At 56.0% G+C, this 27,802-nt stretch overlaps 1 protein-coding gene across 7 annotated transcripts in view; it reads right to left on the reverse strand.

Moving 5' to 3' along the window:
* SH2D3C (SH2 domain containing 3C) overlaps positions 1-27,802 on the reverse strand; it is a 29,926-nt gene extending 2,124 nt beyond the window's left edge. Inside the window, exons 1-10 of one of the 7 annotated variants that reach the window (XM_019421055.2) lie at positions 23,392-23,485; positions 14,549-14,588; positions 12,134-12,260; positions 11,339-12,004; positions 7,470-7,598; positions 6,101-6,555; positions 4,717-4,841; positions 2,543-3,078; positions 1,501-1,616; positions 776-947 (exon numbers count right to left, since the gene is read on the reverse strand). In XM_019421055.2, coding sequence (XP_019276600.2) covers positions 776-947; positions 1,501-1,616; positions 2,543-3,078; positions 4,717-4,841; positions 6,101-6,555; positions 7,470-7,598; positions 11,339-12,004; positions 12,134-12,223 — 2,289 coding nt within the window. In that variant the 5' untranslated portion in view covers positions 12,224-12,260; positions 14,549-14,588; positions 23,392-23,485. Of the gene's footprint in view, positions 1-775; positions 948-1,500; positions 1,617-2,542; positions 3,079-4,716; positions 4,842-6,100; positions 6,556-7,469; positions 7,599-11,332; positions 12,095-12,133; positions 12,261-14,548; positions 14,589-23,391; positions 23,587-25,214; positions 25,687-27,627 lie in introns of those variants that run through there. The other 6 variants (XM_019421054.2, XM_019421046.2, XM_053908313.1 and 3 more) reach the window with 6 other exon arrangements.

Consider the following 27,802-nt stretch of genomic DNA (forward strand, 5'->3'; position numbering starts at 1 on the left):
GTGAGCGACCAGCCAGGAAAGGGGCCTGCACGGGCCACAGGCCACCCTGCTGAGTGGACACCCAGATATGGGATAATAATTATTATCACGGTCACCATTCACATATCAGGGACAGTGCTGACTGCGTTTCACAGTCTCTCTTGAAGCCCTTGCAACAACTCATTTTACGGATGAGGGAACTAAGGCTCAGATAGGGAAATGACTTGCCCAAGGTCATTCCAAAATTAAGTGGCAGAGCTGGGAATTGAACCACGGCCTCTACGACCCTGTTGTTCCTACTGACTCGGCACAGGAGAGCAAGTGTAGAGTGTGGATGAGGTTTGGGCTCTGAAATTAAACAGATCTGCTTCAAATCCCAACTTTTTCAGTCTCTGACTGTGTGACCTCAGGCAAGTACTGCTGTGCCTCCGTTTCTCCAGAAGTAAAATGGGACAATAGAGGCACTTACTTCACAAGATTGTTTTGAGGAATCAGTGCTTGTAAAGTACTCAGTGTAGCACCTAGCATATATTAAGTGCTTGCTAAATGATAGCCATTTTATATTTATTCTTGAAATTCATTTAATATTTGTCACTCATTGTACAGGTGGGTAAACTGAAGCCCCAAGAAGGGGAAAGACTCGGACTCAGTTCTCACAGTTACCTTTGCACAAATGCTGCCTAAAAGTCACAAAATTCTTCCTGATTCAATGTACAGTCATCGCAAAGGATCGTATCCCAGGGCTCCTCCAAACAGCGACTACCTGAAGCCCAGCTTGAGATGCACCCCTCTGTACCTGAGCCATATCTAGGGCGCCCATGACCGCAGCGAAGCTGAACATGTTGCCCATGGTCCCCCGAAGTTCCGCCGCCAGCTGGATGGTCTTGTGCAGAAGCGCTGCCCGCTCCTCGGCGGAGCCCGTGCAGCCCAGGATGTCCACGGCCAGCATGATGGACATGGTGTGGAACCTGTCAGAGCCGCCAGGTCAGAGGGGAGGGGTCCTGTCACTGCTTGCGGTTGGGCGCCGAGGAGCGGAGGGGGCCGAGCCCAAAGTGACAGGTTGGAAAGGGTCAATGAGATTGGGGGGCGTGGCCAGAGCGAGGGAAAGCAAGCCCAAGGGCTTCTGATTGGTCAGTATAAGTAGGGGAGGGGCCAGAGGCTTTTGAGCGCCAGGCTGAGGGGCTTGTGATCGATCAGCGGAATTCACCCGGCTGAACAGATTTAGGAAACAAGAGTAGCTGGAGCTGATGGGCGGGGCCAAGGCTCGTGGAGTGTGATTGGTCAAGAGGGTGCAAAAGATGAAGCCCGAGATAAGAGGACTCCGTCTTTTGGGAAACTAGAATTGCTTGGAGATGCACCCCGGGAAGTAGCGATTCGTCGATGGATAGAGGGCGTAGCCAGAATCCATGGGAGCAGGGCTGAGAGACTCTGATTGGCTAACCAGCCAAGCAAAAGGGCCGCGAGGTAGCCCGGGGATCCCCCCACCCTCCTCGAGTCCTCGGGCGCCGGTGCTTGCCTTACCTTTCCAGCAGGTCTAGTCGTAGCTGCCGGCCATGGGGGAGGGTGAGCAGCTCCATGCCCCAGCGGACTCCCATTAGGGTCTGCATCTCCTTGGTAACGCCCAGTATCCTAGCAACCTGCAAGGACGCCCAGAGGGCTGATTAATTTCCTGTCGCGGCTGGCCCAAGCCATCTGGGAGTCAGAGAGCTTTATCTAGGAGGGCAGCGTGGCTGGGAGGCCGGGTTTGAATTCCAGCTCTAACCCTCTGCCACGGAGCAAATGAACCTCATTTTCACGGAAATGAGGGACAAACGGGAAAATGCCCAGAGGTGTTTGATCTGTGCTAGAGGTGACCAGGATACTCTTATTCCAGAAGGCAAATCTCAGACCCAGGGAGGGAAAGGGCTTGTCCAAGGTCACACACTGGGCCGAGAACCCAGAGATGCTCCCTTCACTTCTAGCCCTCCCCACAGGGCAATATCTCTACCCCCCTTTTCTTGCTTCCTGAGCTCAGAGACCAATGTGGCCTCCAAATGAAGTAATCAGTGCCCCCCCCCCCCCAAAAAACTTCAGAGGGAGAAACTGAGGTGCAGAGTCTGGGTCCTTAGATGGTCAAGATTCATTCAAGCAAAGGCCCAGGCATTGACAATTTGAGTCTAGGTTATGAGTTTTGCTTATTTTGTCCACTAGGGGGCATGGGGGCTGGTAGTCTTGGCTTCTACGTTTTACATTCCGGGGAACAGCCAGGCTGAATCTTAGCAAGCTGAAAAAGTGCCCCAGGGAGCCATACACGGTGAACTTTCCCCACTGCCCAGTTCTAGTGCCAAACTGGAGGAAGCAAGACTATCTTGTTTTTTGTTTAAAAGGAGAAAATGAAGGCGCAGAGAGGTAAAGTGATCAGCCCAGAGTCACACAGCAAGTAAAGGACAACTGTGAAGCCAGAATCCAGGCCCACTAGCTATACTTGGGGAATTTAGGGGCTAGCTCCTCACCACCCCGACCTCTGTCCCAAAGCCAGAGGACAGAGGTGTTCTCTCTGCCCTGGTGCTCACCCAGCACCTACCAGGCAGTCAACTTTGGTGACGTGCCGGGCCAGCGTCCGGGCATCCACCTCTGCTAGCAGCTCCTTGACCTTGCGCAGGAGGCCCACCTCCAGTGGCCGGTTATCCTTGGGGATCAGTAGGGACTGGAAGGTGGCTGGGTTGAAGGAAGAGGTGGCTTCCACAACGGGGACCGTGAAGGCCCTGCCCCAGTCCCCCTCGGGGGCCCCATTTTCTGACAGTTCCTTTAGCCTCTCCCCGTAGCTCCTGGCCTGCCGGCTGGAGGCCTCAGCCGCTGCCCACTCTCGGCTGCCACGGACAGGAGGCTGGAGCTGGCAGTAATGGCCAGAGTCCGGGTCACTGTAGCTGCTAAGCGACGGTGATGGGGAGGCCTTGCAGAGCGTGTGGGAGGGACTGGCATAAGGGCCCTTGTCCGATTCCCCAGGGGGCTTTGGGGCACTTCCAGGACACAGCTGGGGTTCACTGGAGCGGCGGGTGACAGGGGAGGCAGGCAGCGCTGTGGCAGAGGGAGCTGCAGGGGCGGCGTGGACACGGGTCACTGCGGGGAGATAAAGGGAGAGAACTAGTTACCAGGGCTCCCCATCCAGTGAGGTTCTACCCTCTTCCCAAAGGACAGGCTCCATCCACCCTACAGGGGTGATGCCCCCACCTCCCTGCACCCAGGCCGGGCCCAACAGGCTCCGGCCAACTGACTGGGCCTCTATGATGCTCTTAAGTCGTCTGGACCCCAGGAATTCACACGCTCCTACCCTAAGGCTGCTGCAGCCTTGGGGAACCACTGAACTACTTGGAGATTTCCATGACTCAGGGATGCTAATAAGCCCTTGCTGGGAGTTCACTGTGTGGAATTATTTCTCAGGGAATTAGCACTAATGATTCATTGAGGACACATGTGCCAGGAGCTGGTGCCATGCTGGCAATACCCTGGTCAGCCACAGCAAAACCACCGTCCAAATTTAGAGGTGATGTATATTGAGCTCTTACTCCCTGCAAGATCCTTCTTTGCACATCAGTCCACTTAACCCTAACATCCTGGGAAGCAAGTATTTTCATGAGCCTCATTCTACCACGAAAACACTGAGGCTCAGGGAGGTGAATTGATCTGCCTGAGCTCTCCTACCCAGCAAGGGATACGGCTGGGGTTTAAATCCTCAACCCTGGATGCTTTACACTGCCATGTTGCTTAGAAAATGCCCAATAAATAATCTGTGGCAAGGAATTTCAACGTTTGCCCTCAGGGGAGTTGTTTTGCAGGGAAGTTTGTAGTGATGACAAGTCCGCGGGCCTGTGCTTAGGGAGGGATTTGTGACACCCTGTGTAGACCACACTGCACCAGAGCCCCTGCAGGCAAAGGTTCCTTCCAGAACGCCAGCCTCCCTGCACACTTTGCCTGCCACGTGGACAATATGCACTATGGCCCGTGGAAAACACTCGTTTTTTTACTTTCAGAAACGAAGTAGTGGCATGTGTCTGCAACAGGAATTTTCTTTATATCAAAAAAAAAAAAAAAAAAAAAAGGCACAGTGCTCTGTACTTGCCGCTCAATCTTGCTATGACCCTGAAACTGCTCTAAAAAAAAATTCAAGGCTATTTAAAAGGAAAAAAGAAAAAGAAAGAAAGAAAGAAAGAAGAAAGAAAGAAAGAAAGAAAGAAAGAAAGAAAGAAAGAAAGAAAGAAAGAAAAGCACAACAAGACTAGCCTGTCTGAGCCAGCCATTTGGAAGCAAGGATGCGTTAAGTCCCAGCCAACGCAGGGCCTGGTAGGACACCCTACATGTGAAAGGCGCTTGACCCGTGGGGGCTGAGTATTGCTGTATAAGCCCCCTTCCCAGCATTTGAGGCCAGGTTCAGTAACACAGCGAGCCTTTAACAGGCTTCACTGCACTCTGGAGAATGCACTGGAAACCTCTTCATGCACAGTGCCTAGTGCCCAGTAAGGGCTCAACAAATCACTGCTGAATGAATGAGCCACGGATATGTTTTGTGTGTCAATATCAGTAGTTCTGCTGGCTGGTTTTTAGTGTAAATTCTTACAGGGCATCATTCTCAGTAAAGAGGTAGAAACACACACACTCACACACTGTAACAGAAGTCATCAAAGACGGAGCACACGTGCACATACAAGGTCACTCCCACTAGATCCCCCCCACCTGGCCCTCCCCCTCCAGTGGCCATACCAGTACTGTAGGCGGGGGAGCTGGGACTCTCAGAGATGGGAGACATGGGCGAGTGCAGGTCTGGGATCTGGTCCATGCTGAGGGCACAGTTGCGGATGGATTCCCGGGGGTGGGGCAGTGATGTGCTGTGGAGCAGACACCTTCATGAGCAGAAAGCCCAGAGGGCAGAGTCCTCAGCTGGCCTTAGGACTGTCACCTCTCCCTCCATCCTAGATTGACTGAACTTCAGAGGCAGAAAAGGCTTGGGGATTGTAGAGTCCAACCCCCCCGATTGGCAAATACAAACCCGAAGCCCAGAGGAGGAAGTGTTTGTGCAGTCCACCACCCACACGACTGCTCTCTTCCCGGAGAACCTTGCCCCCACTTGGAGAACTGTCTGAGAAGTAGGCCTAGCAGAAAGGATGGGGAGCCTAAGGGAACTACGCCCCCCAGCCTGGCACCTCCTCACTGCTCCCACACTATGTTCAGAATGCCAGATCCTGGCACAATTACGGTCACTGGTTCTAAACCACAGGCAAAGCGGCTACTGCCCAAAGGGTTTCCAACCAGCAATTTCTTGGCTGATGGCACCCAGCGCAGGCCTAGGGAGATGGGACCCATGCAAGTGCTGGTGGCACAGGATGGCAGGTCTCTTTGCCAAAGGCCGGGGAGGCCATAGGAATTAGGGGTACAGACTTTGGAGTCGCAGACCTGGATTTGAACCTCGGTCTCACCCTTCTCCAGCAAGTGGCTTCGCCTCTCTAAACCTATCTCCTCATCTGTAAGGTGGGTGTGTACACAGGAGCCAGCTCCTGTGGACATGGGAGTTGACGAGCCTGGGCACAAAGAGCACTCAGCACAGGGCAGGGTGCACACTGGGGTCTCAGGAATGAGTCGCTGCTGTGGCTTTTCCCGGCCTCGTCTCACGCCGCCCCAGAAGCAACCAGGTGTCACCAAAATGTTGTCGGGACGTCCCATGCCCTGTGCAGTGGTTTGCACACTGCAAAGCCCTCTGCTCTGATGCCCGCCTTACCCTAGGCAGGTGGGTGGGGAGGGGTAGCAGCGGTGGCAGGGACAGGACGGCAGCCAGGGGTCCCCCTAGGCCAGGGGGCTGAGTAGGGGCCCTTTATGGGCAGGAACGTGGTCGTGAGAAAGGAGGAGGGGCAGGGCCCAGAGAGCTCAGCTAGTCATGGCAGAGCTGAGGCTGCAACCGGCACCTGGCTGCCTGCAAACCCTTCGCTCGCCCTTCCTCTTCCTCGCTGCAAGAAGGACACTGAGGCTCCGGGACAATAATTCCGCCCAATTCAGTGTGGCTGGGCCTTCTGTCCCTCACTAGCACTCTGATGACTGATACCCCGACTTGCCAAATGGGGAGATGGAGGCCTAGGGTGGGGTCCTCGCTTACCTGGTGGGGCAGCCATCGCTACGGGTAACCTTGTCAGCGGTGAGCCCGTCAGTCATGGTGACGCTGCGCCGCTTCATGTGGCTGCCCTTGGGGCCCGAGGGGCTGGAGGGGCCAGCAGCCTTGCCACTGCCCTGGCCCAAGCCATAGCAGGCCTCCAGGTAGCGCAGCGGGAAGGTGCGATTGACGGGGCAGTAGATGATGGCCCCGCTCTGTTCAGACACAGCCTTGCGACTGCCCACGTGGTACCGCACGAGGGCGGGCACGTGGTCGAAGCTCTCCTGCTCAAACAGGTACTGGATGTGGGTGTAGCTCTCACCCGCCTTCACCACGACCTTGTTGATCTTGAAGTGCAAGGCCTGGTTGCGCCAGCGGCAGGTGAGGACATAGTCACCCAGGCTGGTGAGTGAGTCCCGGATGAGGAAGTCGCCATTGCGCTGCACCAGGGTCTCTGATACCTGTGGGAGGCAGTGGTCAGGCTGGAGTAGGGCAGGGGCAGGAGAGGGCCAGACCCAGGATCTGGGGGACACAGTGAACAGAGATATCTAAAGTTTGGGAGGGGGGAAGCAGTGACCCAGATTCAAGGGGGCAATGCAGCCACAGGCCCTGGGTCTGGTGCACAGAGGCTTAGGAATGGGAGGAAGAACACCCTGGAATGTGTGTTACGGGGACACCAAGTCTGGGGGCACTGGCGGTCACACGATCTGAAACTCAGGTCTCAGACCTGCTCCTTCTTAGGGCCCGAGCTGGACACAGTGAATTCCCAATCCTCATTCCTCCAAGGACCCTGTGTTCTCACATGGCTCTGGGCCTTCATACCCTCCGGCTGCTTTTTCTGCCTGGACCAACCTTCCCACCCTGCCCACCTGATGAACTCTTATCCATCTTTCACTGGCCTCTCTCATCAGTGCCCCCTCCTCAGGGCTCACCCACATTCCCTGCTGGGCACTCCATTCTTGCACTTCCTCCACTGGGCTCTGACTGCCTACCCGTCAGCCCCCACCTCGGACTACCAGCCCTCCGCGGAAGCCACCACCCCTTTTCTCTCTGCATTCTTGGTGCCCAGCACAGGGCCTGGCAGAGTTGATGCTTGACAAAGACTGAGAGCATGGTGAGAGAGGGAATAGGTGACTATCAGCTTGTCTGTGCCTCAGCCCAGAAACGCAACTGTGCCAAAACTGAGACTCCTTGGCATTGACACTCACTAGCCAAATGCACGAGAGGCCAATGTATAGCCCCATAGAGCTAGACCTCATTGCCATCCACTCAGATTGAATCTACCAAGCAATGGGTCAGAGCCTATCTGGGCAGGGCTGGCCAAGGTGGTGGATGGAAGCATCTAGGGCTGAAGTCCCACCCGGGGTCCACTCACCTCACGGGGGATGCGGCCATGGTACCAGGCATGGCTGCGGAGATCTGTGCTGCTGAGTTTGAGTTCCTCCTCCAACTCCTTGTGCAGTTTCTCAGGTGAGGAGTCCAGGATGTACTTCTCCTTGGAGAACTGGGCAGGAGACAGCAAAGAGTTGGCTTCCAGTCTGAAGCCCCCTTCCTTCTTCTCTCCCACCCCCTCCCCACCCCAGGTGAGCTGCTTTCATCCTTGGACCCTGGGAAGACTTAGGCACAGGTGCCAGAAAGGTCCTCACCCGTGAGTCCCTAGACCAGCAGGAATAAGGAAATCTCAATTAGTCCTACTATGTTCCAGACCCTGTGCTATGTGCCAGGAGTAAATGAGGCAATAAACAAACCAGCCCCTGTCCTCAAGGAAGCTCCTAGTCTAGGGGGGGAAGCAAAAGCGACATGAACATTTGAGCAGAACAAGGTCAGCACCACCGTACTGGACAGCGGCAAAGACCCGAGCGGCTTTTAGGAGGCAGAAGATAAAGTGTAGGCGAGGTAGAGTGGTCCAGGAAGCCTTCCTGGAGGGCGTGGAAACAACAAAACACTCATTCTGCACCAAAAACACCAAACAGATCTTGCCTTGGGAGAGGGAGGATTTCTACAGGTGGATCTGGGAGGTAAGGCAGCAGGTACCCAGGAAAAGGCATGGACAAAAACTTAGGGCTGGGCGGACGAGGATACATTCTGGGATGCTGCATTATACAGTGGAAGGCTGGAGGAGGCAGCTATAAACAGGGAAGCAGAGGCCCCCACACAGACATCTCTGCTGTCCTTTACAATTCCCAAAGCCCTTTCTACCTTGCCATCTCAAACAATCCTGGCCAGATGGGGAAACTGTGGCCAAGCAGAGAAGCCAAAGGGCACTCAGTGGAGTTAATGCCCAGGACTACCCCCCTCCCACCTGCCAAAGAGGGAGACTCCTGGTTTCCTGGTTACTGTGGCCCAGGGTTGAATACCTAAGAGCAGAGGGAGGGGAGTTCCTGCCACCAGGTGCACCCCCACCATGAAGCCCTGCCCAGTCCTGGCTGTGCCATGTGAGTTCTCTGGGCCTCAGTTTCCTCCTCTGCAAAATGGGCTTAATGACAGAACCTGCCTCATTGGATTCCAAGGATGAAAGGAGATAATACTCCAGAGGACCCATAGATGTCCTTGTCACTGTGAGGACATGTGAAATTACTTTCTCTCCCTTCCCCCCAACTCCAGGCCCCAAAGATGACTGCTCTAGGATAGGTAGACTGACCCTGAACTGGCCAGGACAGATGAAAGGGACACTAGAGGGCCTGGCTTCAGTCCAGGTGACAGTCTTTCCCCAGGACCCCCTACTCACTGGGTCCAAGGGTCCTCCAGTCCACTCCCTGCCTTTTCAGACTTCTCAAAGATCTCAGAGCCTAACTCTGCAGCTCCATTCCCTACCCCTCTGCTCCCACACTGCCTCAGTTTACCCCAACCCACACTGCTCCCAAAACACTCTAATTCCCAGCTTCAGCGATATCTAGAGTCTCTGACTTCATTATTTCAACAATGATTAAGCCCCCACTCTGGGACAGGTCCTGTGCTAGGGGCTGAGGCCCCAAGGTCATCAAGACGGGTGACTTCTGCCTTAGAGGAGCCATGCAATTCCAGGTCTTCTGAATGTTTAGAGATGCACAGAGAGCTCTGGGAGCTAAGAGAGTCCCTCCTCATCTAGTCAGGGAGTAGAGTCCCTGAAGAGGTGATGTTTCCACGGAGGCCTGCAGAAGGACTGGATGAGCCCAGCAAAAGCATCAAGGCAGGGTGGCAGACAGGCAGACAGGCAGACAGGTGGGCAAAGAAGAGCTTCTGGGAAGAAAGTGGCAGAGCCAAGGTCCTGGGGTGGGGGAAAGTTTAAAAGGGTCAAGAATGATGGGGGCAGGTGGGGCAGGGCTGTCAGGCTGCCGTAGGGGGCTAGAGGCCACAGAGGGCTTTTCAAGAGTCAGTCTGCTGTGTGGAAAGTGGCTTAGTGCTTTCCAGGCAAAGGCAGGGGAGGGTGGGGCACAAGGGTGGGGACTGGGGAAAGGGTGTTTGTTTATGTAGCCTTTGACCGGGTATGGGGAAAGAGGGTGGAGGGGTCAGAGATGATTTCAGATGGGGATCCTGGGAGGACAATGAGATACTCTGCAAGGTGAGAAAGGCAGGAGCAGGAGCAGCTTGGTGATGGGCACATGAAAACCTGGGCATTGAGAAGTGTGTAGGGCTCTGGGACAGATGGTGGGGGTCAGTGATGGTACAGGTGCTCAGGAAAAGACAGGTTCTGGGGATGGGGATTCTGTACATCCTCCTCCACCCCGGGTAGAAACTGATACCCCCAAAGGGCAGTTAGGCCAAGCACTGAACTGGGGTGGGGGTCCCCTCAGATACCTACGCTTCTGTATGGAGTTCCCTATTCTTCGGGGTCCTTGGTCTCCCTCCTTACATCACCCCACACCCTGGGGAGGGAAGACTGTGAGTCACAGGGGAGAGGACAACAGTACCCCAGCCTTCTGGAGTTCTCCTTGATAAAAAGCATGTAACTGAGAACTCACCCCAGTTCCACAACTGGAACAAGACGGACATAGGGCAACGAAGGGGAGCGGGTTGTGTGGTAAAGAACCTGGCCACCAGACTCTGCCCACCACTGTGTGACCTTGCGCTAGTCATTTTCCCTCTCTGAGCCTGAGTAGCCTCATCTGTAAAGGGGGTGGGGGTGGGGTACTGGGATCCACTTTTTCAATGGTCACGGAAAGAATCTGGGGTAACCAACTTTGTCCTCCCACATACTGAGGGTGGGGAGCCCTCGGGTCCTTGTGCCCTCCTCCTCACTCTCGACTTGGGGGTCCCCAGCTCCCAAAACTGGGGGGGGGGGGGGAGGGGGGCGTTGCGGGCTGGGGCGCGAATGCAGCATCCTTGAGCTCGGCGCACCCCTATTGGCCAGAGATGATCTCACCGCCTCCCCGCCTGCGCGCGCCTCATTGGCCAGTGCGGGGATGCTGCGCTCCGCCGCCGGCGGGGGCCGTCATTCAGGCGGGCTCGGAGCGTGTGTGTGAGCCTCGCGGAGCGCAGAGGTGACGCGCCCGCCGTCCCCCAGGGGTCTCCGGAGGCAAAAGCGCAGAGACCCTCGGTCAGGGTCTTGACCCCTAAACCCCAGCCCGAGCCCAGCAAGCCCCCCCTCCAGCTTCCTACGGTCTGGCAACCCCAAGCAGGGCCATCCCCAGATGATGCTCCGCAGAGAGGCGGGGTCCGGGTCCTCCCCTCCACCCCCTTCCGTTTAACCCTTTCACCGCCGCGGCGCGGTCCCGCACTGCCCGGCCGGCTGGGCTGGGAGCCCCGCGCCCCGAGCCTGCCCTAGTCCACCTAGAGGGAGGGAGGGTGGCGGGCTCCCCGGCCCCAGCCCCGGCACCCGCAGCATCCCTTCAGCTTCGCGCCCCTCACTCAGCCTTCGGACCCCAGCCCAGAGCCCCCGGTACAATGGGGAGCCAGCCTGCCCCGGTCAGCCGCAGGGGCCGGAGCGCTCGCTGGAGGACCGGCAGGACGCCGGGGGACCGCAGCTCCCGGTACCCAGTGCCCCAGCTCAGCTCCTCCTGAGAAGGCGGGACCCGAACGACAGTCCCGCAGCCCCGAGTCCCGGGAGCGGCAGCCCGGACCCTCACCCTGCGGAGCGACTGGGCGCCCAGAGGTGAGGCTGGGGCGACCCCGCCCCCTCCCGCAGCCCCTGCCCCTGCCCCGGCCCCGCCAGACCCTGCGAGGCGCCCCCGGGCTGAGGCTCGCGGCCCCCGGGGCCCGGGGCGGAGCGGCCGGGGTCCCAGCCCGGAGCGCCTGGCGGGGACCGAGCCGCCCCCTCACCTGCACCTGCACGAAGGAGCCGCGGTAGAAGCAGCAGGCGGCGGCCGACAGGGCGCTCCACAGGCTGCACCGCTCGGTCATGGTGGGGCCGGGCGTCCGGGGCCGGGCCGGTGCGGGGGGCGGCGGCCGGCGGGGCAGGGGCGCGGGGACCGACCGGGCTGGGCACCGGCTGCGCGTGCCTCTCGGCGGCGCGATTACCTCATCGCCTTGGCGGGGGAGGAGCGGGGAGGCGGGGCGGGGAGACCCCACCCTCCAGCCGGCCAGGGGAGGGGAGGGGGCCATTGTTCCTCCCTCCGCCCGCCCCCCGCTCCCCGCCCCTCGCCCCGCGCGCTCCAGCCCCGCAGGGCTGCCTGGAGTCGGGGGATGCGGAGCAGAGGACCAGCCTAGGGGGGCGGTCACGGAGGGGCAGCGGGATGGGGTGGGGATGCCTGGGCTCGGGAGGGGGGGGGGGGTCCTGCCTCCCCTACTCGCCGCACCCTGTACCCTTCGCTGACCCGGGGCGGGCAAAGACTTTGAATTAAATCGTATCCAAAGCCGGAAACAAACCCCTGTACGCGTTTGACCAAATCCTTTGTGGCCTCGGGAAACCTCCCAGAGCCCAGGATTTCTCCCCTCTGACTCGGAATCAGGGACTCTGCTGAGAATTATCACCGGATGCTGATCTGACAGACTCTGGGGGTGCAGAGAGCCAGTAAGGCTCAATGCTCAGGGCACCAACCTGGGTTCGACTAGCAGTGTCCCCACCTCCACCCCACCATCCCCTCCTCTTGGAGCCCAGGTTCACTCATCTGCAAAAGATACCTGTGCTGACCTCATACAACCCTTCTGAGCCTCGGCTGAGTTGATGCACGTTAAGTTGCCAGGCATGAAGTAAGTGCTCAGTAAATGCATGCTACTATTTTCAAGCTTATTGCCGGGGCTTTTTGTGCTGCGATTAAAGAGAGTCATCGCTGACTCTGCATCAGTCAGGCCTAAGGTACAAATCCTTGTGACAGGCTGTGTGACATTAGGGATGTGAGTCCACCTCGCTGGGCTTCAGTTGTTTGATTCTTTTCTGCAAACACATCTGAAGCTCTGAGCAGGGAGCTTGGAGTTTTATGGTCTTGGAACTTGGGAACCCTTGCTTTAGAATCAAAGTATTCACATCAGGGTCTGAGAACCCTGGAGTTCCTTAAGCTAGTGCCTCGGGGCAGGAACGGACTTTTGGTAACTGGCTATTGATTCTACCACCGTCTGAGGCTTGAAGCTAAACCTAATGTTCTTTTGACTGCACCCGTTAGAGAACTGTTTAATCAGTTCCAGTCAGCAGGTATTATTTCTTTTATAATATTTTAAAATACATTTTTTTTAGCCCCATACACTAAAGGAAAAATACAAAGTTAATAATCCTCACAGGGATCTTACTACCACCAGTGATGGGGATCTCACTACCTTGCCAGGTGACTGAGAATTGTGGGCTGCTGAAATGTGTGCCCTGTGGGTCCTACCCACTGGCTTTGGTGCCAGTTCTCCCTAAGGCCTCTGTCCCTCTGTGGTGCAAGGGCTCTAGATAAGGAGCCAGGGCGAGATTCCCAGAGCAGCTCCAGTTCAACTTGCTGCAGCCCGGGGCTGCACTTTCTGGGCTCACCCAGCTTGCCTTCTGACCCTTGCCCACACTCTTGCCTCTGCTTGGATCACTCAAGTGCCTATCTCTGCTTATCTTTGCTCCTTCTCAGCTTTTCCTCTGGGGACAGGATTGTGGTGAACATTCCTGGTCAACCCCAATGGCTTGGCTTCAACGCTTCCTCCTCCAGAAAGCCTCCCTCGATCTCCCTCTCCCCACCTCCCACCCCTACATCCTGAGCTCCAATAGCTTCCTTCACTAGTCACAAACACAGAGTTTTATAGGCAACATCTCAGATGATGGAATGTTCCTGAGGTCAGGAGCCAGGCCAGCCTGCTCTATTCCAGGCCCAGCAACCCTACTTATGGGGATGGACTCATTGAGCCCACAGCAATCCTAGGTGGGAGGAGCCTCTGCTACCACATAGGTGAACACTGAGGCTCAGAGAGGTGACCCACATACCCAAAGTCATGTAGCAAGTAAGTGGCAGATCTGGGACTAAAATTTGGGTCTGCTGGATCACAAAACAAAAGCCCAAACCACTCTGTATGATTTTGTCCTGGTCCCCATGTGGACCAGGAGCCCTTTGAACACAAAACCTGGACCTCCTGCCTCTGCTGTATGCTCCGTACTCAGCAGGCAGCCTGGCCCAGTGCGGGTGCTCCCGGAGGCGGAAGGCCAAGGACTTTGTCCGTGGCCTTGGCATCAGATAAAATTGGATAGCAGGGGCGCCTGGGTGGCTCAGTTGGTTAAGCATCCTGCTTTGGCTCAGGTCACGATCTCACGGTTCGTGAGTTCAAGCCTCGCGTCGGGCTCTGTGCCGACAGCTCAGAGCCTGGAGCCTGCTTCGGATTCTGTGCCTCCCTCTCTGTCTGCTCCTCCCTCGCTCAGTCTCTGTCTCTCAGATTTGAACTGCAATCTCAGTTCTGCCCTGTGGTAGCGGTGTGTGGCTGTGGGCAAATCACTGTGCATGTCTGGGCCCCAAGTTTCCCAAACGTAGATGAGTACACAGGAAGACCTTCCCTGCCCAGCGATGAGGGAAGAAGTCAAAGACCTCCTTCATGTACAGAGCTCATAACTGTCTCCCTTCCGGTGCTGGCAGCCAGCACAGGTCTCTGCACACAGTAGGCACCCAAGACGTAAAGTTACTCTCGTTATCATCATCGTCTCAAAACTGCATTCTCAACATTCCCAGCACCCGGGACAAATTAAGTGTGTGGCAAACATGAGCTGCATCCATGATCTGTGATGAAAACTGAGGCACCTTTTCTTCCTCCCACCTCTCAACATCAGCACATGCTCAGAGACCGCGTGGGATTGGGGCTCCGCGGTCTGTGTAGGGAGACATCCTCCGGGCCCTGTCCAGCTGGCAGGTGGGTGGGGTCTGGTGGTAACAAACAGTGGGGTGTCCTGTGTTTGGGGCTGGGAGACAATGGCATGGGAAGAAGGTCCTCGGGAGTGAAACCAGAGCCCAAGCTCCGCGCCGACCCCGAGACCCTCTCCTCCTGGGAACAGGCAGTGAGGTCCCGCTCCCAACAAGGCTCAGAAAAGAACTCTGCCCTTCGTGGAACAGGCTCTGAGCTGTCCAGTGTCCCCTGCCCAGCCCCTCTTACCTTCACATAGTCCCCGCCAGCCTCTGGTTCTCCAGCAGCCCTGGAAGGAGAGAAGAGAGCTGAGTGTACCCAGCCCTACCTGGATCCCCAGCTGCCAGCTTCTTCCCACCTGCCTGGTGCCAGCATCTGGCCCTCAAGGCCCCAGAGGGCTAATCCTGAAGCCAGGAGGGGGGCATTGCAGCTGACAGCGCTCACTCTCCAGTTGTGCGACCCCACACAAATCCCCTTACCTCTCTGGGGCAGTGGTGGGCTGGGGAGGGGGGGTCCTACCTGAGAACTGGGGATAATGACAGCCTCTGCCTCCCTGGGTTGTCGCCAGGACTCCAGGAGCTGATAAATGTTCCATACTTCCCAGATCACTGTCTTCACCCAGCTTCAGAGCATCCAAGTGTTCTCGTCCCTCTCCACTCCAAATACTGGTGGCCCCAGGCTGGGGCTCAGCCTCCTCTCCCCCCACCACCACCCTGCACGCTCTTCCTGGGCAGAGTGGCCGGCTCAGCAACACAGTGTGGTGCTGTTGCTGGTGACTGTGGGCTGTGGAGTGGATCCCCCAGCCTTCAGGGTGGCTGGGATGGGACCTGGAGAGGCCAGAGGCCAGGAGTGGCTAGCTTTCCCAGGTGCCAGACAGCTACTAACCTTCCTCGTGGGGGACGCTGTGAGCCACCTCCCCTGGGTCCTTGACCTTAAATGCCATCTCTTCTCTGATGCAGCCTGGAACTGCCCCTTTAACACCAGCCTCACAAACCCACCTGTCCCCTTAGCGTGGCCCCTTGGATGTCTGAAGTCATCTTGGACTTGTCTTATCCAAAGCAGGTCTGTTGCTACCCGCCCCCAGCGGCCACACCCCTGCTCCCCACATCCGTTTCCCATCTCAGTTGATGTCAGCTGTATCCTTGTTGCTTTGTTTGGCAAGAAAAAATCTGCAGTCATCTGTGCCTCTTCTTCCAGTCACATCCCACACCCAACCCGTCAGGAAATCCTGCGACTCTGCCTTCAAAATAGATCCTGACCACTTCTCTCCAAGAGGCAACGCTCGCTTCGTCCAGGAGCCCCGGGTCCTCTGTGGAGCCCACGGCAGCCTTCTCGCTGGCTCTCTGTCTGTTCTCACAGGCTCTCAGCTTCCACCCCACCCCCAGTGGCCCTCAGGTGAAAACCTAAGCCGGTCACGGGTGCACACAGCACCCCCACCCGCCCTGGGCTCCCTCCTCTCATGGAACAAGATGTAAACACCTCTCTGTAACTTGCAAATGGCTGGGCATGTCATTTTTCACCCAAACCAGAACTTTTCTTCCCTTGTGAGAGTAAAGAGGTGCCCTCATTATGCCAGACAAACAGCCACAGGGGCGCCTGGGTGGCTCAGTCGGTTGAGCGTCTGGCTTCGGCTCAGGTCACGATCTAGCAGTTTGTGAGTTTGAGGCCCGCATCGGGCTCTGTGCCGACAGCTCCGAGCCTGGAGCCTGCTTTGGGTTCTGTGTCTCCCTCTCTGCCCCTTCCTCACTCGCGCTCTGTCTCGGTCTCTCTGTCTCTCTCCAAAATGAATAAACATTAAAAAAAAATTAAAAAAATAGCATAAAGCAGGTCATACGTTCCCCAACCTACAAGGCCTTGTGTAACCTGGAGGCCCCCAACCACCCACCTTGCTGACCCCCAACCTGCCTCCCTCATTTATTCTGTCCCTCATTCTGCCCCAGCCACATTGGCCTCGTCACCAAGCTCACTCTTGCTACCAGGAGCATATTCCCTCTGCCTGGAATGCCCTTCCTCCAGATCTCCATGCAGCTTGCCCCTCCCCCTCGTTTATTTAGGACTCTGTTTAACACGCCTCCTCAGAGAAGCCTTCCCGGACCACCCTCCCTGGTCCTTCACTCCCTGGCCTCAACCCTGCTTTATCTTCCTCAGTCTCTGCCTGCAATGATCATTTTACATTTATTTGTTGACTGTTAATTACCCGACACCTTCATGAGGGCATTGACTTTGCCTCGTTCATGGCGAAGCTCCCAGCACAGTGCCTGGCGTGTAAATGTATTAAATTTAATAAAATACATTTAATTTAAGACAACACACAAAATCTGAGCTTAAAATATCATGGGTAAGGTGTGCATTCCCAGGGCAGAAATCCACACAGGGCTCCCCCCCTGCTCCTGGGGCCACAGGGCTCCTCGGTGAGAGGTTGTCTGACAGGCCTCCCTCTTCTGACATTCTAGCAACCCCACTGCTAACTTTCCCTCTTGCAGAGTCCTTCCTGACTTAAAAACATAGTCTCTCGGGGCGCCTGGGTGGCTCAGTCTTTTAAGCGTCCAAATCTTGGTTTCGGCTCAGGTCATGGTCTCACGGTTGACGAGTTTGAGTCCCGTGTCGTACTCTGCACTGACAGTATGGAGCCTGCTTAAGATTCTGTCTCTCCCTCTCTCTCTGCCCCTCCCCTGCTTGTTCTCTCTCTCTCTCTCTCAAAGTAAATAAACTTCAAAACAAAAAACATAGCCTCTCAAGCTGCACCCCAGCCACAGCCACAGCAGTTTTCCAAAGCCAATTTGGTTCCCTCCGTCCAGCAGCTGTGGGAGCCAGCTGGAGTGGGGACCCCTCCTCCCCGCTCACCTCTGCCAGCTTTTCCCGGGTGAGGTGTCCCATCCCAGAGTTTCCGGCTATTCAGTCCCGGAAATCCGCTCGCTGCTGGGAAAAGATTGGACAGGACACTGGGATCGCCCCAGTGCTTCCTCCCTCCTTCCTGTCTACTTCCCCTTGGGCGAGGGAGGAGAGCCTTGGAGAAGGGGGTGCCTGCACCAAGGATCAAGTGGACTGGGGGGTCCGAGCCAACAGGGGAGCTCAGGGCAGAGGCCGAGACCCAAGAAGCTGGGCCGCACTCAGTCCCCATCACCTCACTCTGCCCCTCCGCAAGACTCTAGGATTTCCCAAACGTAATGTCTGCCTCCGATCCACTGCCATCACCTGCCTGGACTATTGCCACCACCTCAGCACTGGCCTCCCTGCCTCTGTGTCTTCTGTGACTTGTTCTCACTCCAGCAACCAGCGCATTCCTGTTAAAGTGGAAGTCAGATCTTGGGATTTCCTATGCTTCAACCCGCAGGAGTGGCCCCCCAGTGTCACTCAGAGTAAGGGCCAAAGTCCTCCTAACAGTCTTATAGAGTGGGTCCTCACCACCTCCCCCATCCCATGTCCTAACCTGCTCCCTTCACTCATGCTGCTCCAGCCAGGCTGGGCTTCTTGCTGGATTTTGTCCCCACCTCAGGATCTTTGCATTTTCTTTTTAAAAATGTTTTAAGTTTATTTATTTTTGAGATGGGGGGAGGGGCAGAGAGAGAGAGAGAGAAAGAGAGAGAGAGAGAGAGAGAGAGAGAGAGAGAGAGAGAGAATCCCAAGCAGGCTCTGCCCTGTCAGCACAGAGCCAGATGCGCGGGGCTTAACCGAGCCACCCAGGCACCCCAGGGCCTTTGCACTTTCTGTCCCTCCTCTGCTGGAATACTTTCCCTCCCGATACCACTGAGCTCTCTCCCTGCCCTCCATCAGATCTTTACTAAAACGTCCCCTTCTCAGTGAGGCCTTCCCTTGCCACCCATCTGAAAGTGTGACCCACTCCACATTCCCTACCTCCCTTCCCTGGTTAGTTTTTCTCTGTGGCACTTCATGTGACCTGCCATGCATTGACTATCTTCTCTTACTAGAACATAAGCTCCACAAGGACAGGACTTGGGATCTGCTTAGAACAGTGCCAGGCACCCCATAAAGATTTTTTGGAGTGAACAAATGTCACACAGCATCTCCATGCAACCCTGGGCACAAAGTCTGGTTCTCATGGCTCAGTTCTCTGTGACTGGCACGGTCAGCCATCCCTCCTTGGGATGGCTGCTCCTTGCTCTCCAGTCTGCTTGCACTTCCTCCAAAGACCTCTGCCCCCTCCAGCCTCAGGGCCTTTGCACAGGATGTTCCCTCTGCTTGGAACGTCCTCTCTCCCTTAGGCCAGAGAAATTTCTACTTGGTTTTCAGATCTCACTTTGCTTGGAGATTTCTAGAACATTCTCCCTCCCATTGTTATGATCAAATTCAGGAATCAAAGCTTCCATTTTTAAAAACTCAGCTCCGTTAATTAATTATTTTTTTTTAATTTTATGTACTTAAAAAGGCACTTCCTCTCTAATATTTGTGGTGAAATCAATTAATAAATAATACTGACAATTGAGCTAAATCAGTCCCATTAATCAGCCACATTAATTATTCAAATAACCAGCCCTTTTAATTGCCTGTATTAACTGATTTGTTCTGATAACTGATGCCGCTTATTGCATACATTAGCTTAATTAATTGGATTAATGAGCAGTTATTAGAGCCCATGATCCTTTATTTCCCCAACACAGGTCCAGATCTGAGCTCTACCTTCAGGGCCTCCGACCCGGCCCAGGAGAAAGGGCAAGGCTCCCGAGGGATCCTGGAGGAGGGGCAGTAGATAGCAGCTGCAGTCCCCTTCCACCCTGGCCCTCCCCTGCCATGGGCAGCCTTGCCCTCTGCAGACAGGCCGGTGGCCCATCTACCCTCTCTCTGACCCCCAGCTGGCTCCCTTGGACCTCCAGGCCTGGCCACGTGGCCTCAAGTGGACACTTCCCCAACCTCTGCCTCCTGCTTCTCTGCTTTCCCCTGCCTTCACCTCTCTGATGTCCAAGTGCCTCTCCTGGAAAAAGGACAAAACTGTCTTCCCGGAGAGGCCACGAGGATCCTGAGAAGGAAGGGTGCAGAGTTCCCAGACCCGTGTGCCTCCTCGTGCTGCCCAAGCTCCCAGCCATGGAGATCTCCCATCCTGCCCCTCCTGAGGCCTGAGATTCTTTCCACCCTTCACTCCAATCGTCACTCACCCCGGCAGAGAAACAACACTGCTCTGTGCTCCTTAGGTTTTTGTTTGTTTTTTTAAGTAGGCTTCACAGCACACAGCCCAACGTGGGGCTTGCACTCATGACCCTGAGATCAAGACCTAAGCTGAGATCAAGAGTTGGACACTTAACCGACTGAGCCACCCAGGCGCAGGGAAAGAAACCCCTGCCTTTCCCTGCATACCCTGCTATGGGGCCTTTGGGGTTCTCTGCCAGGAAGGCTGTTGGCTTTAGCCCCTGCCCTGCCCTGCCCTGCCTCCTGTAAGATGGGCCACCACTGTCCTGAAGACATCCCTGCTCCTTCTCCACCATTCTGTGCCCTCAGTCTTCTGGACAGCAGTGAGCTTGCCGGCAGGTGTCCAGAAAGGGTACCAGCCCTGTGAGGATAGGGCAGAGGGGGGCCATTCTTCCCAGCGCAGAGCTGAGGATTCTGAGCCCCGAGAGCTACTAACTGATATGCAAAAGGGGAGGGCATGTATGGAGCACTGACCGCCATGCCCTTGATAAAGGAAAACACTGAAGTTTGTGATTTGATCCAGGACACACAGCTGCTCGGACTAGATCTGCTTTGTTCCTTGCACGAGGCAGGCTCCCCTGGGAAAAGGGGACCACTCCGGGGTAGAGATGAGGAGAAGGTGGGGAGGGGAGGGCAAAGAGAAATAATATTTCAACTGGACTAGGAGCCCAAAAGCTATGTCAAGAAGAAGAAATGGAGCAGGGATGGGAGGAGAGAGGACCCTCTTTGGCTCTGGAGAGGGCCCTCCGCTGAGCGGGAGGAAGCAGTGTGACCCTGGGCAAGTCCCCCTCATTGGGCCTCAGTGAACTCTTCTAGAACACGGGCGCGGTGGTAGCTAGAGCAGCTCCTGTGTGCTGGTTCTTCCCTGGGCCAAACCCGGGACCTCAGCTAGTCCTCAAGATGACCCTGTGAAGCAGGTGCTATTATTGTCCCCAGTTTACAGATGGGGAAACTGAGGGCCAGAGAGGGCAAGGGAGTTGCTCAATGTCGTCCAGTCGGTGAGGTATCCAACTTCCTCCCCAGCTCTACTCCACATAGGTCCAGGATTCCGCACGCAAGGTCCCCTGAGGGTTTCGGGGCATGTGGCTCCAGCTGGGGGTGGGGGTACAGCCCGTCCTTCCTGAGCCAGTGCAGTTCCCACAGCCTGAGGCATCCGGGGGTCTCAAGGACTGTGAGAAAGTCTCCACAGGAAATGAGAGCTGAGAGCAGCTGGGCCCCTTCGGAAGACAAGGACCAGCCGCCCAGAGCCTGACCAGGCCGAACAGGCTGGGCCCACCACAGCCCCCTCCCCTGGTGGGTAATCACTACCAGATGCCCAGCAGCTGACGTCACTCTGCAAGGGCCGAGAGAGGGTCGTGGGACTCTGGGGAGTGTTGGAAATTCTTGGACCAGAATCAACATTCCAAAAGGAAATGGGATGGGGTGGAGAGTTGCGGGGGGGGGGTGGGGGTGGTTCTTGGCCTGTTCTTAGTGCTTGGCACCAGGGCTGGGGCACCCGCCATGCAGGGTGCCCCTGGCTGCCCTATGGGGTGCACCTTCTCCCAATCTCCTTCTGAACAGCTGTGGGAGTGGGGGGTGGAGGGGTCTGGGTCTCTGTGATCTGGCAGGGAGGGAAGGACGCTTGGGTGTGACACTTTACAATGAGGAGAAGTGCATTCAAACCCTCCTCAAAGGAGAGGTCCTCGTAAAACATAAGTCAGAATGAGGCCCTCCTCTGCTCAAGGCCAGCAATGGCTGCTTCTCGCTGAATCAAAGCCCAGTCCTTGCCGGGCCTTCCAGGCCTTCCATTATCTGAACTCATTTCCTCTCTGGCCTCGCCTCCCACCACTCCACCCTCCCCCCCGGCCCCCCATCTTATTCTCCTGCAGCCACTGTGGGTCCCAGCTGCTCCTCAAACATGCCAAGGACCCTCCTACCTCAGGGCCTTTGTACCTGCTGTTCCCTTGGCCTGGTACACTCTTCCCCAGATATTGAGAGGGTTTGTTCCCACATCCCTTTGTTCAAACATCACGTCAAGGTGACCTTTTTCCTGGCTTACCTTCCTAAACTGCTACCACCAGGCATACCCCTGGTTGGTTTCAGTATTTCTCCCAGCACTTTTCTCTTCTGCTGAACCATATAACTTGTCTTATCATGTCTCCCCCCACACTGGAACGGAGGCTCCATGATAGCAGGGTTTTGTCTGCTGTGCTCACTGCTGTCTCCCCAAAACTTAGAAGAGTATCTAGGGCATAGTTGCATCACAGTAAATATTAAAATGAGTGAAATTCCAGCTCAACTAAATGTGTCATCTCGAGCAGGTTAGTAACCTCACAAAACCTCAATGTCTTCATCTGTAAAGTGGGCTCCCATTATCTCTCTTCCAGGGGCTTAAGGGAAGTCATTTAAATAACGGTAGAAATGGCTTTGAGATTTTTATTTGCAGGAGGTAAAATGTGGTCTAGTGACTTGGGATCAAGTCTAGGCTCTGACACCTCATCTCTCTGTGACCCCAGGAAAATCCCTTCCCGCCTCTGAATCTTGGCCTTTTCACCGGTAAAATGAAGCAAACAGAAGTTTCCTTTCACATGGCCTGTGTGGTAAGTGGCACCCATTGGGTGCTTCAAGCAGGGACTGGCCAGTTATGAGCCAGGTCTTGACCCCCTCTTCTAGGACCCTGGCCTAAAAGTTCCTGTGTGTGGGCATGGGTCTGGATGGAAGGTGTTGGGGCCTCCCTTCCTTCACTGGGCCTCCCCTTCCTCCTCCTTAACAGGGACTGCAGAGGAGGGTCGTCAGGGCTCTCTGGAGCTGCTATTTCCCTGCAGAAGGCTGAGGTGCTAGGGGTAGGGTGAGGCTAGGCTGGTGCTGTCCTTTCTGGGCGCTAAGGGCTCTTCACCCCCTCTGCTCCTGGCCCCTCCTCCCTCCTTCCTCCTCATCCCCCACGATCTCGGCAGAGAACAGGGCACCAGGAAACTCCTGCAGTTTCACCTCTTCCCCTTCCTTCCTTCTGCTCCAGGTGTACCCTGCCTCCCAGGGGGTAGGGGAGGGACACCATCTACCCGAGCTTAGACCACTCCCTGAGCAGCCACTGAGATGACCCCCTTGGGACACTGGGGAATGGGGCCCCGGTCTTGTTCAGTGGCAATTCTCAAATGCCCTCCTCTCCAGGTTGGATGTACCCTCAGAGATCATCCCAGACCCATCCGGGCTGCTGGGGAGGTCTAAGGCCCAGAGTAGGGCAGGGCAAATCTGAGATCACACAGGCAAAGCAGCTCTCCTGACTCTGGGACACAGGGCTGGGCTTCAGGGACTCCTGGAAGAAACATTTCATTTCTAGCCTCCTGCTTGGCTTGGAGGGCAAGTGGGGACACTGGGTCTCAGGACACCAGGAGGGGGCTCAATCTGATCTGCTAACCTGACCCCACCTCAGGACCATTGGACACTCTGGATGATTGGGGGATGGAGGGCAGTCTCTCTACTTCCTCCACCAGCTCTAGGCCAGGCCTGATGCTGGAGGCACTGCCAGGACCACCAGGGCCCCTGCCCACAGAGGAGGAAGGCTGGGTCCTAGACTTGGCATTCTCAAGGTTTCTCAGGACCATCCTTCCCAGAGGCCCTGGCCCTGTGGGAGGGGAACAGGCTGCCCAGCCTTTAAGGGCATGGTCCAGGAAGGTGGAGTTAAACCCTGGGTCTAACTAACCTTCACTACTGTGGAGAACCGGGCAAATAATCTCCCTTTACTCATCTGTAAAATGGGGATGATAAACGTGCCCCTCTTCCGGGGCTGTTGTGAGGAGTAAATACCCAGCCTGTGCGAGGGCAAGGCAGGGACAGAATTACACCAAAAGAAAGTTTAAAAGTCCCTGATGCTAACGGGCATCCTGGTATGTTGGTTGCCGCAGGGGCACCGATTTCCCCTCAAACCATTGTCATCCCCGCATGCCCTCCTCAGGCCCAGCTCGGTCACTCACCCTCTGGGTCCCAGTGACGGACATCTTCGTCCCACTGCAGTCATGGTTCCCCCGCAGTCACTGCCTGAAGCCCGGGTACCTCCTCAGCCCGAGGGCTCCCGCCTTTCTCAGGCCAGGGAGCTCTGAAGCGCAGAGCCGTACTCCGGGGGCGGAGCCTGACCTGTAGACCACGCCCCGGGCACGCCCCTCGCCCTCTGCCGGGGGCCGCCCCACAGCCGACACCTCCCGCTAGGAAGGACACGCCCCGCCTCGGGAACGCCCTTCCGCCTCCTGTCTCGCTCCTCCCCCTACCCCCATCTTTTAGCGTCCAAGGCCGGGAAGGCCACGCCCCCCGGACACACCCCTCTGGCTTGACCCGCCCCGTTCCAACAGCACCTTCCCTCAGCAGTCCGCCTGGCAGCCTGAAAAGGCCACGCCCCCAGACACGCCGCTCCACCCGCCCCTTTCCTGCAAACTCACAAGGCACGTCTCAGGCCCTAGGCTGCCTCAGAACGCCCCAGAACCTATCAGGCCTTCTCCCTTGCATACAATCCTTGCTCTTCCACGCTCAAATGAGGCTGAACTAAGGAGGGGACGGCACAAGACAGCAGCCTGGAACAGCCAGGGATGATGGAAAAACATTTACTGTTAGTGGTGTGCTAGGCACTGTGCTAAGATTTTAAAAGTCCTGTATGTGACTCTTGATTCTCATCATGCCCTACAAGGTAGGTGCTATCATTATGCCATTTATCAGCTGAGGAAACGGACGCTCAGAAAAGGAAACAGATTTATCCGAGGTCATGCAGTCAGTAAGAGGCAGAGTCTGGACTAGATTCATTCTGAAACTTTACAAAGTCTTGCTCCCCATTGAACAGAGGTCTAGACTCAATTACCCCAGCACACAGAAACTGTGCTTGGTGTCTCAGGGCAAAGCCATTCCAGAGAGGTCTCAGAACTGGCCCTAGAGTTACTTTTGCTCAGCTGGGGTTTTTTCCCCTCTTTATTTCAATAAGTACATCTGACCAGTGTGGTTTAGACCCAGGGTCTGAGGGTTGAAGAGCTGGAGACTCCTGTGGTTGAGATTGAGGGGTCTCCCAAGGGCATGAAGCACACAGCTGTACAGCTTAGAAGGTGGTGGGTACAATGTGAGAGATGAGTGTGCAGCCATTGGAGGCGGGCAGTTTCTGCTCAAATCCAGCTCTACTACCTTGACTGAGTCTCAGTCTCCCCATCTGTAAGATGGGTCTCATGATATAATGATAAATGCTTTTACAGAGCGTTCGGTGAGTAACATATGTTTTGACACCCAGTAGAATGGGTGCTAGGGTCATATCATCACTATGTGTATTTTTTCATGAACTCAGCTCACCCTATAACCAAGTGAAGTGGCAACCAGGGGGAGCAGTGTTGTCCAGCAGAACTAAAGGTGATTTGGGTGTGGGGGTCCTGGGCAGGGATCCAGGATTGGGCTTGGGGCTCAGCCGGCTCCTGGAGGCTGCCTAGGGTGAGTTCAAATCTCCACTTTGTCATTTGACAGATGTGCAACCTGCCTGGGGCAGATGACTTTGCCTCTCTGAATCTTCGGTTCCTCATCCGTCATATGGAAATGACAGAATCTCCTCCCCAGTTGTTTTTGTTTTGTTTTGTTGAGAATTAATTGCAAGTGAAAGACTAAGCATAGTGCCTGGTCTGTAGTAAGCACTTGGTTCATGTGTAGAGTTTTTATTTCCCCTTGAAGTGTGTTTTGGCGGGGGGGGGGCTCCTCTCCAGGCTCTATTGGCAGGAGGTTGGAGGCACCCTTCCCGCAGATTCCACTCTCACCCCACCCCACTGTGGGCACCTACCTTTCCGGAGGCACATTCCTGGGAGCTCTTTCTTCTTTTCTGTCTGCGCTGGGATCCTCAGGCTCTCCCGTGGGGCCCATTACGGAAGGGTTGGGTCCCACTGCTGGGGTGTCCTCCAGGGGGGCATTGGTCCCCACCACCACCTCCTTGGCGGCCTCCAGGCCTGGAGGGTTGGGCAGATCTTGGGGCACCAGGTGGGATTCAGAGCCCACCTCCTTGGTCTCCTGGGTAGCCTGTTGATCACGAGCCTTCTTGGTGCTGTGGCGAGGCATGGTGCCCATGTGGCTGTACATGTCACTGGAGCGGGCATAGGCTGGGGGGCTTTGTGGGACAGTCATCATGTCATCCTGTGTAGCCTCAAAGGTGTCTTGCTCCAGGTGGGACCGGACACCGAGGGAGGCTGAGGACCGTTTCAGGGTGAAAGACCGAGGGAGGTTGGAGAGACTCCCGAGGCCCTTGAACTTGAAGAACTCTGGCAGAGGAAGTGGGGGGAGGGAGGGCAAGGGGAAGACATGAGTTAATGCCAGCAGCAATAATAAAAAATACATGTCGTTCTTCTGACTGAGGGTTCAAGGAGGGTCAGGGCTTCTCTGACACTCCCTTTGTTCCCGTAGAACAACGCGCAGCTCTAGAGTCACACAGACCTGAGCGACCGTCCCTGCTCTTCCACATCCTTGCTGTGTGCTTTCGGCAAGTCACTTGACCCTACTGAGCCCCATTCTCCACATTAGCAAAATAGAGATTGTAGTGCCCACCTCCTATGGACAGCAGAACTGCAGGAAAGCATGTAAATAACAGACTTAATACGGTGCCCGGCACCCAGAATATCCTGGAGAAGTTATGAAGGCAATGACGATGATTGCAGTGAACGCCTCTGCATTGGTCAGCTATGCTTCATGCATTACATCACTGAGTTCCCAGCATAACTCAATGACACAAGCTTAATTTCCCTTTTCTGCAGATAACGAAGTGGAGGTCAGAGCTGTGGGAAGACCCGCCCGAGGTGGCATGGTGGGCAGGTGAAGCATGTTTGTGTGGTCGTGGGGTGGGGTGAGTGAGGAGGGGCCGTTTGAGCACGGGGGACAGGGGATGAAATGAGAAGGGGGTTGTTGGGAGCCTGGGGGGCCCACTCTCTGAGGTTCTGTCCTTCCTGTCAGCTGAGCCCACGGTGGGGACTCAGGCGGCAGGGCTTGGGTGATACCATCTCCTCGTTTCCGCAGGGGTGCCTGTGAGTTCCCTCCTCCTTGCCCCCAGCTGTGGGACTGTCCCTCCTCTAAGCCACCACCCTCTGACAACCCTATGGCCTCCAGGCGAGTGAAAAGGAAAAACTCTGGCATTTTCCACTTCCTAGGTACCCTCTGCCTCCTCAGGTCCTCACCACGATGCCCCCATTGATGAGAGAGGAAACTGAGGCCCAGAGAGGGGAGGGACTTGCCCAGGGTCACACAGCAAGGCTGAACCCTGATGAGGGGCTCAGGGCTCTGGACTGCTGGGGTCAGTGTTCTGGGGCTTTCCCCCCAGCCCTGCCCACCCTCGACTGTCTTAGCCTCTGCCTCCTGACAAACACTGTCAGAAAGTTCTGAGGCTCTGCTCTAAGAAAGCTATACCGCTGGGTGGAATTGTGCCAATTGCCAGGAGGAGGGCCAAGAACCGCTGTCTCCTGGGCACTGGGGGATCTGGAGGAAACAGTAGTGGGACAGAGAGGGAAACCGAGGTGAGTCCAGGAACATGGGATTGAGCCCTGCTGGGCAGCCCCATATGATTCAAAGCATATCTCTGGGGCCCAGTATTTTCATCTGTGGAATGCATCTTAATCCTGGCCCTGCACACCCCCACCCACCACCTCCCCTGTGCTGTCAACGGTCAAGTTGAAGGGCTCAGGGGAAGCAAAAGTTGGCTGAGACCCGGAGGAGACTGACTTGGGGAAACGGAGCCTTGGTCAGGGTGACCCCTCATCGAGCTGCCCTGGGTCCCAGCGTCACTGCTGGTGGGGACATGGGGCAGCTTCTCCTGGTGCACCCATACCCACTCCGGCCCCAGTAACTTCCAACTGAGCCCCCGTGTGAACCAATTCCAGGGGCAGGGCGTGGAGCATGTGGAGGTCTTCCCTTGCCCGGCCCCATGAGGTCCAAGGAAACCAGAGATGGTCACACCCACAAATGGTGAGACAGAGAAACAGAGACTGGCAGAGCAGAGATGGAGAACCAAACCAGCTAGAGACAGAGAGAGCTATGGGGCCAGAGTGACAGAGGGAAGGCGTCAAGGAAACCCAGAAGCAGAGAACTCCAGAGAGGGATAGAGATGGACAGAAAGAGAAACAGAAACCAGACAGTGATAAGCAATGCAGAGAGAGACTGAGATGGATGGACAGACAGAGAGATGAAGGGCAGTGCAAAGGGCACCCTGCACTCACTGAACTTTTTGCTGGCTTTCTTGGGTCCCTCCGTCATCTTGGCGGGTCGTGTAAAGCCCCTGGCCAGCGGGCAAGTGGCTGCTCTCGACTCCGGACATCAACGTTGAGATTCTTCCCTCACCTCCCCTTCCCCTTTCTTGCACCCTCTTGCCGCTCGCTTCCTCTGTGTATTTTT

The sequence above is a fragment of the Panthera pardus genome, unplaced genomic scaffold (assembly GCF_024362965.1).
Source record: "Panthera pardus isolate Hobbes unplaced genomic scaffold, ASM2436296v1 HiC_scaffold_20, whole genome shotgun sequence".
NCBI lineage: Eukaryota > Metazoa > Chordata > Mammalia > Carnivora > Felidae > Panthera > Panthera pardus.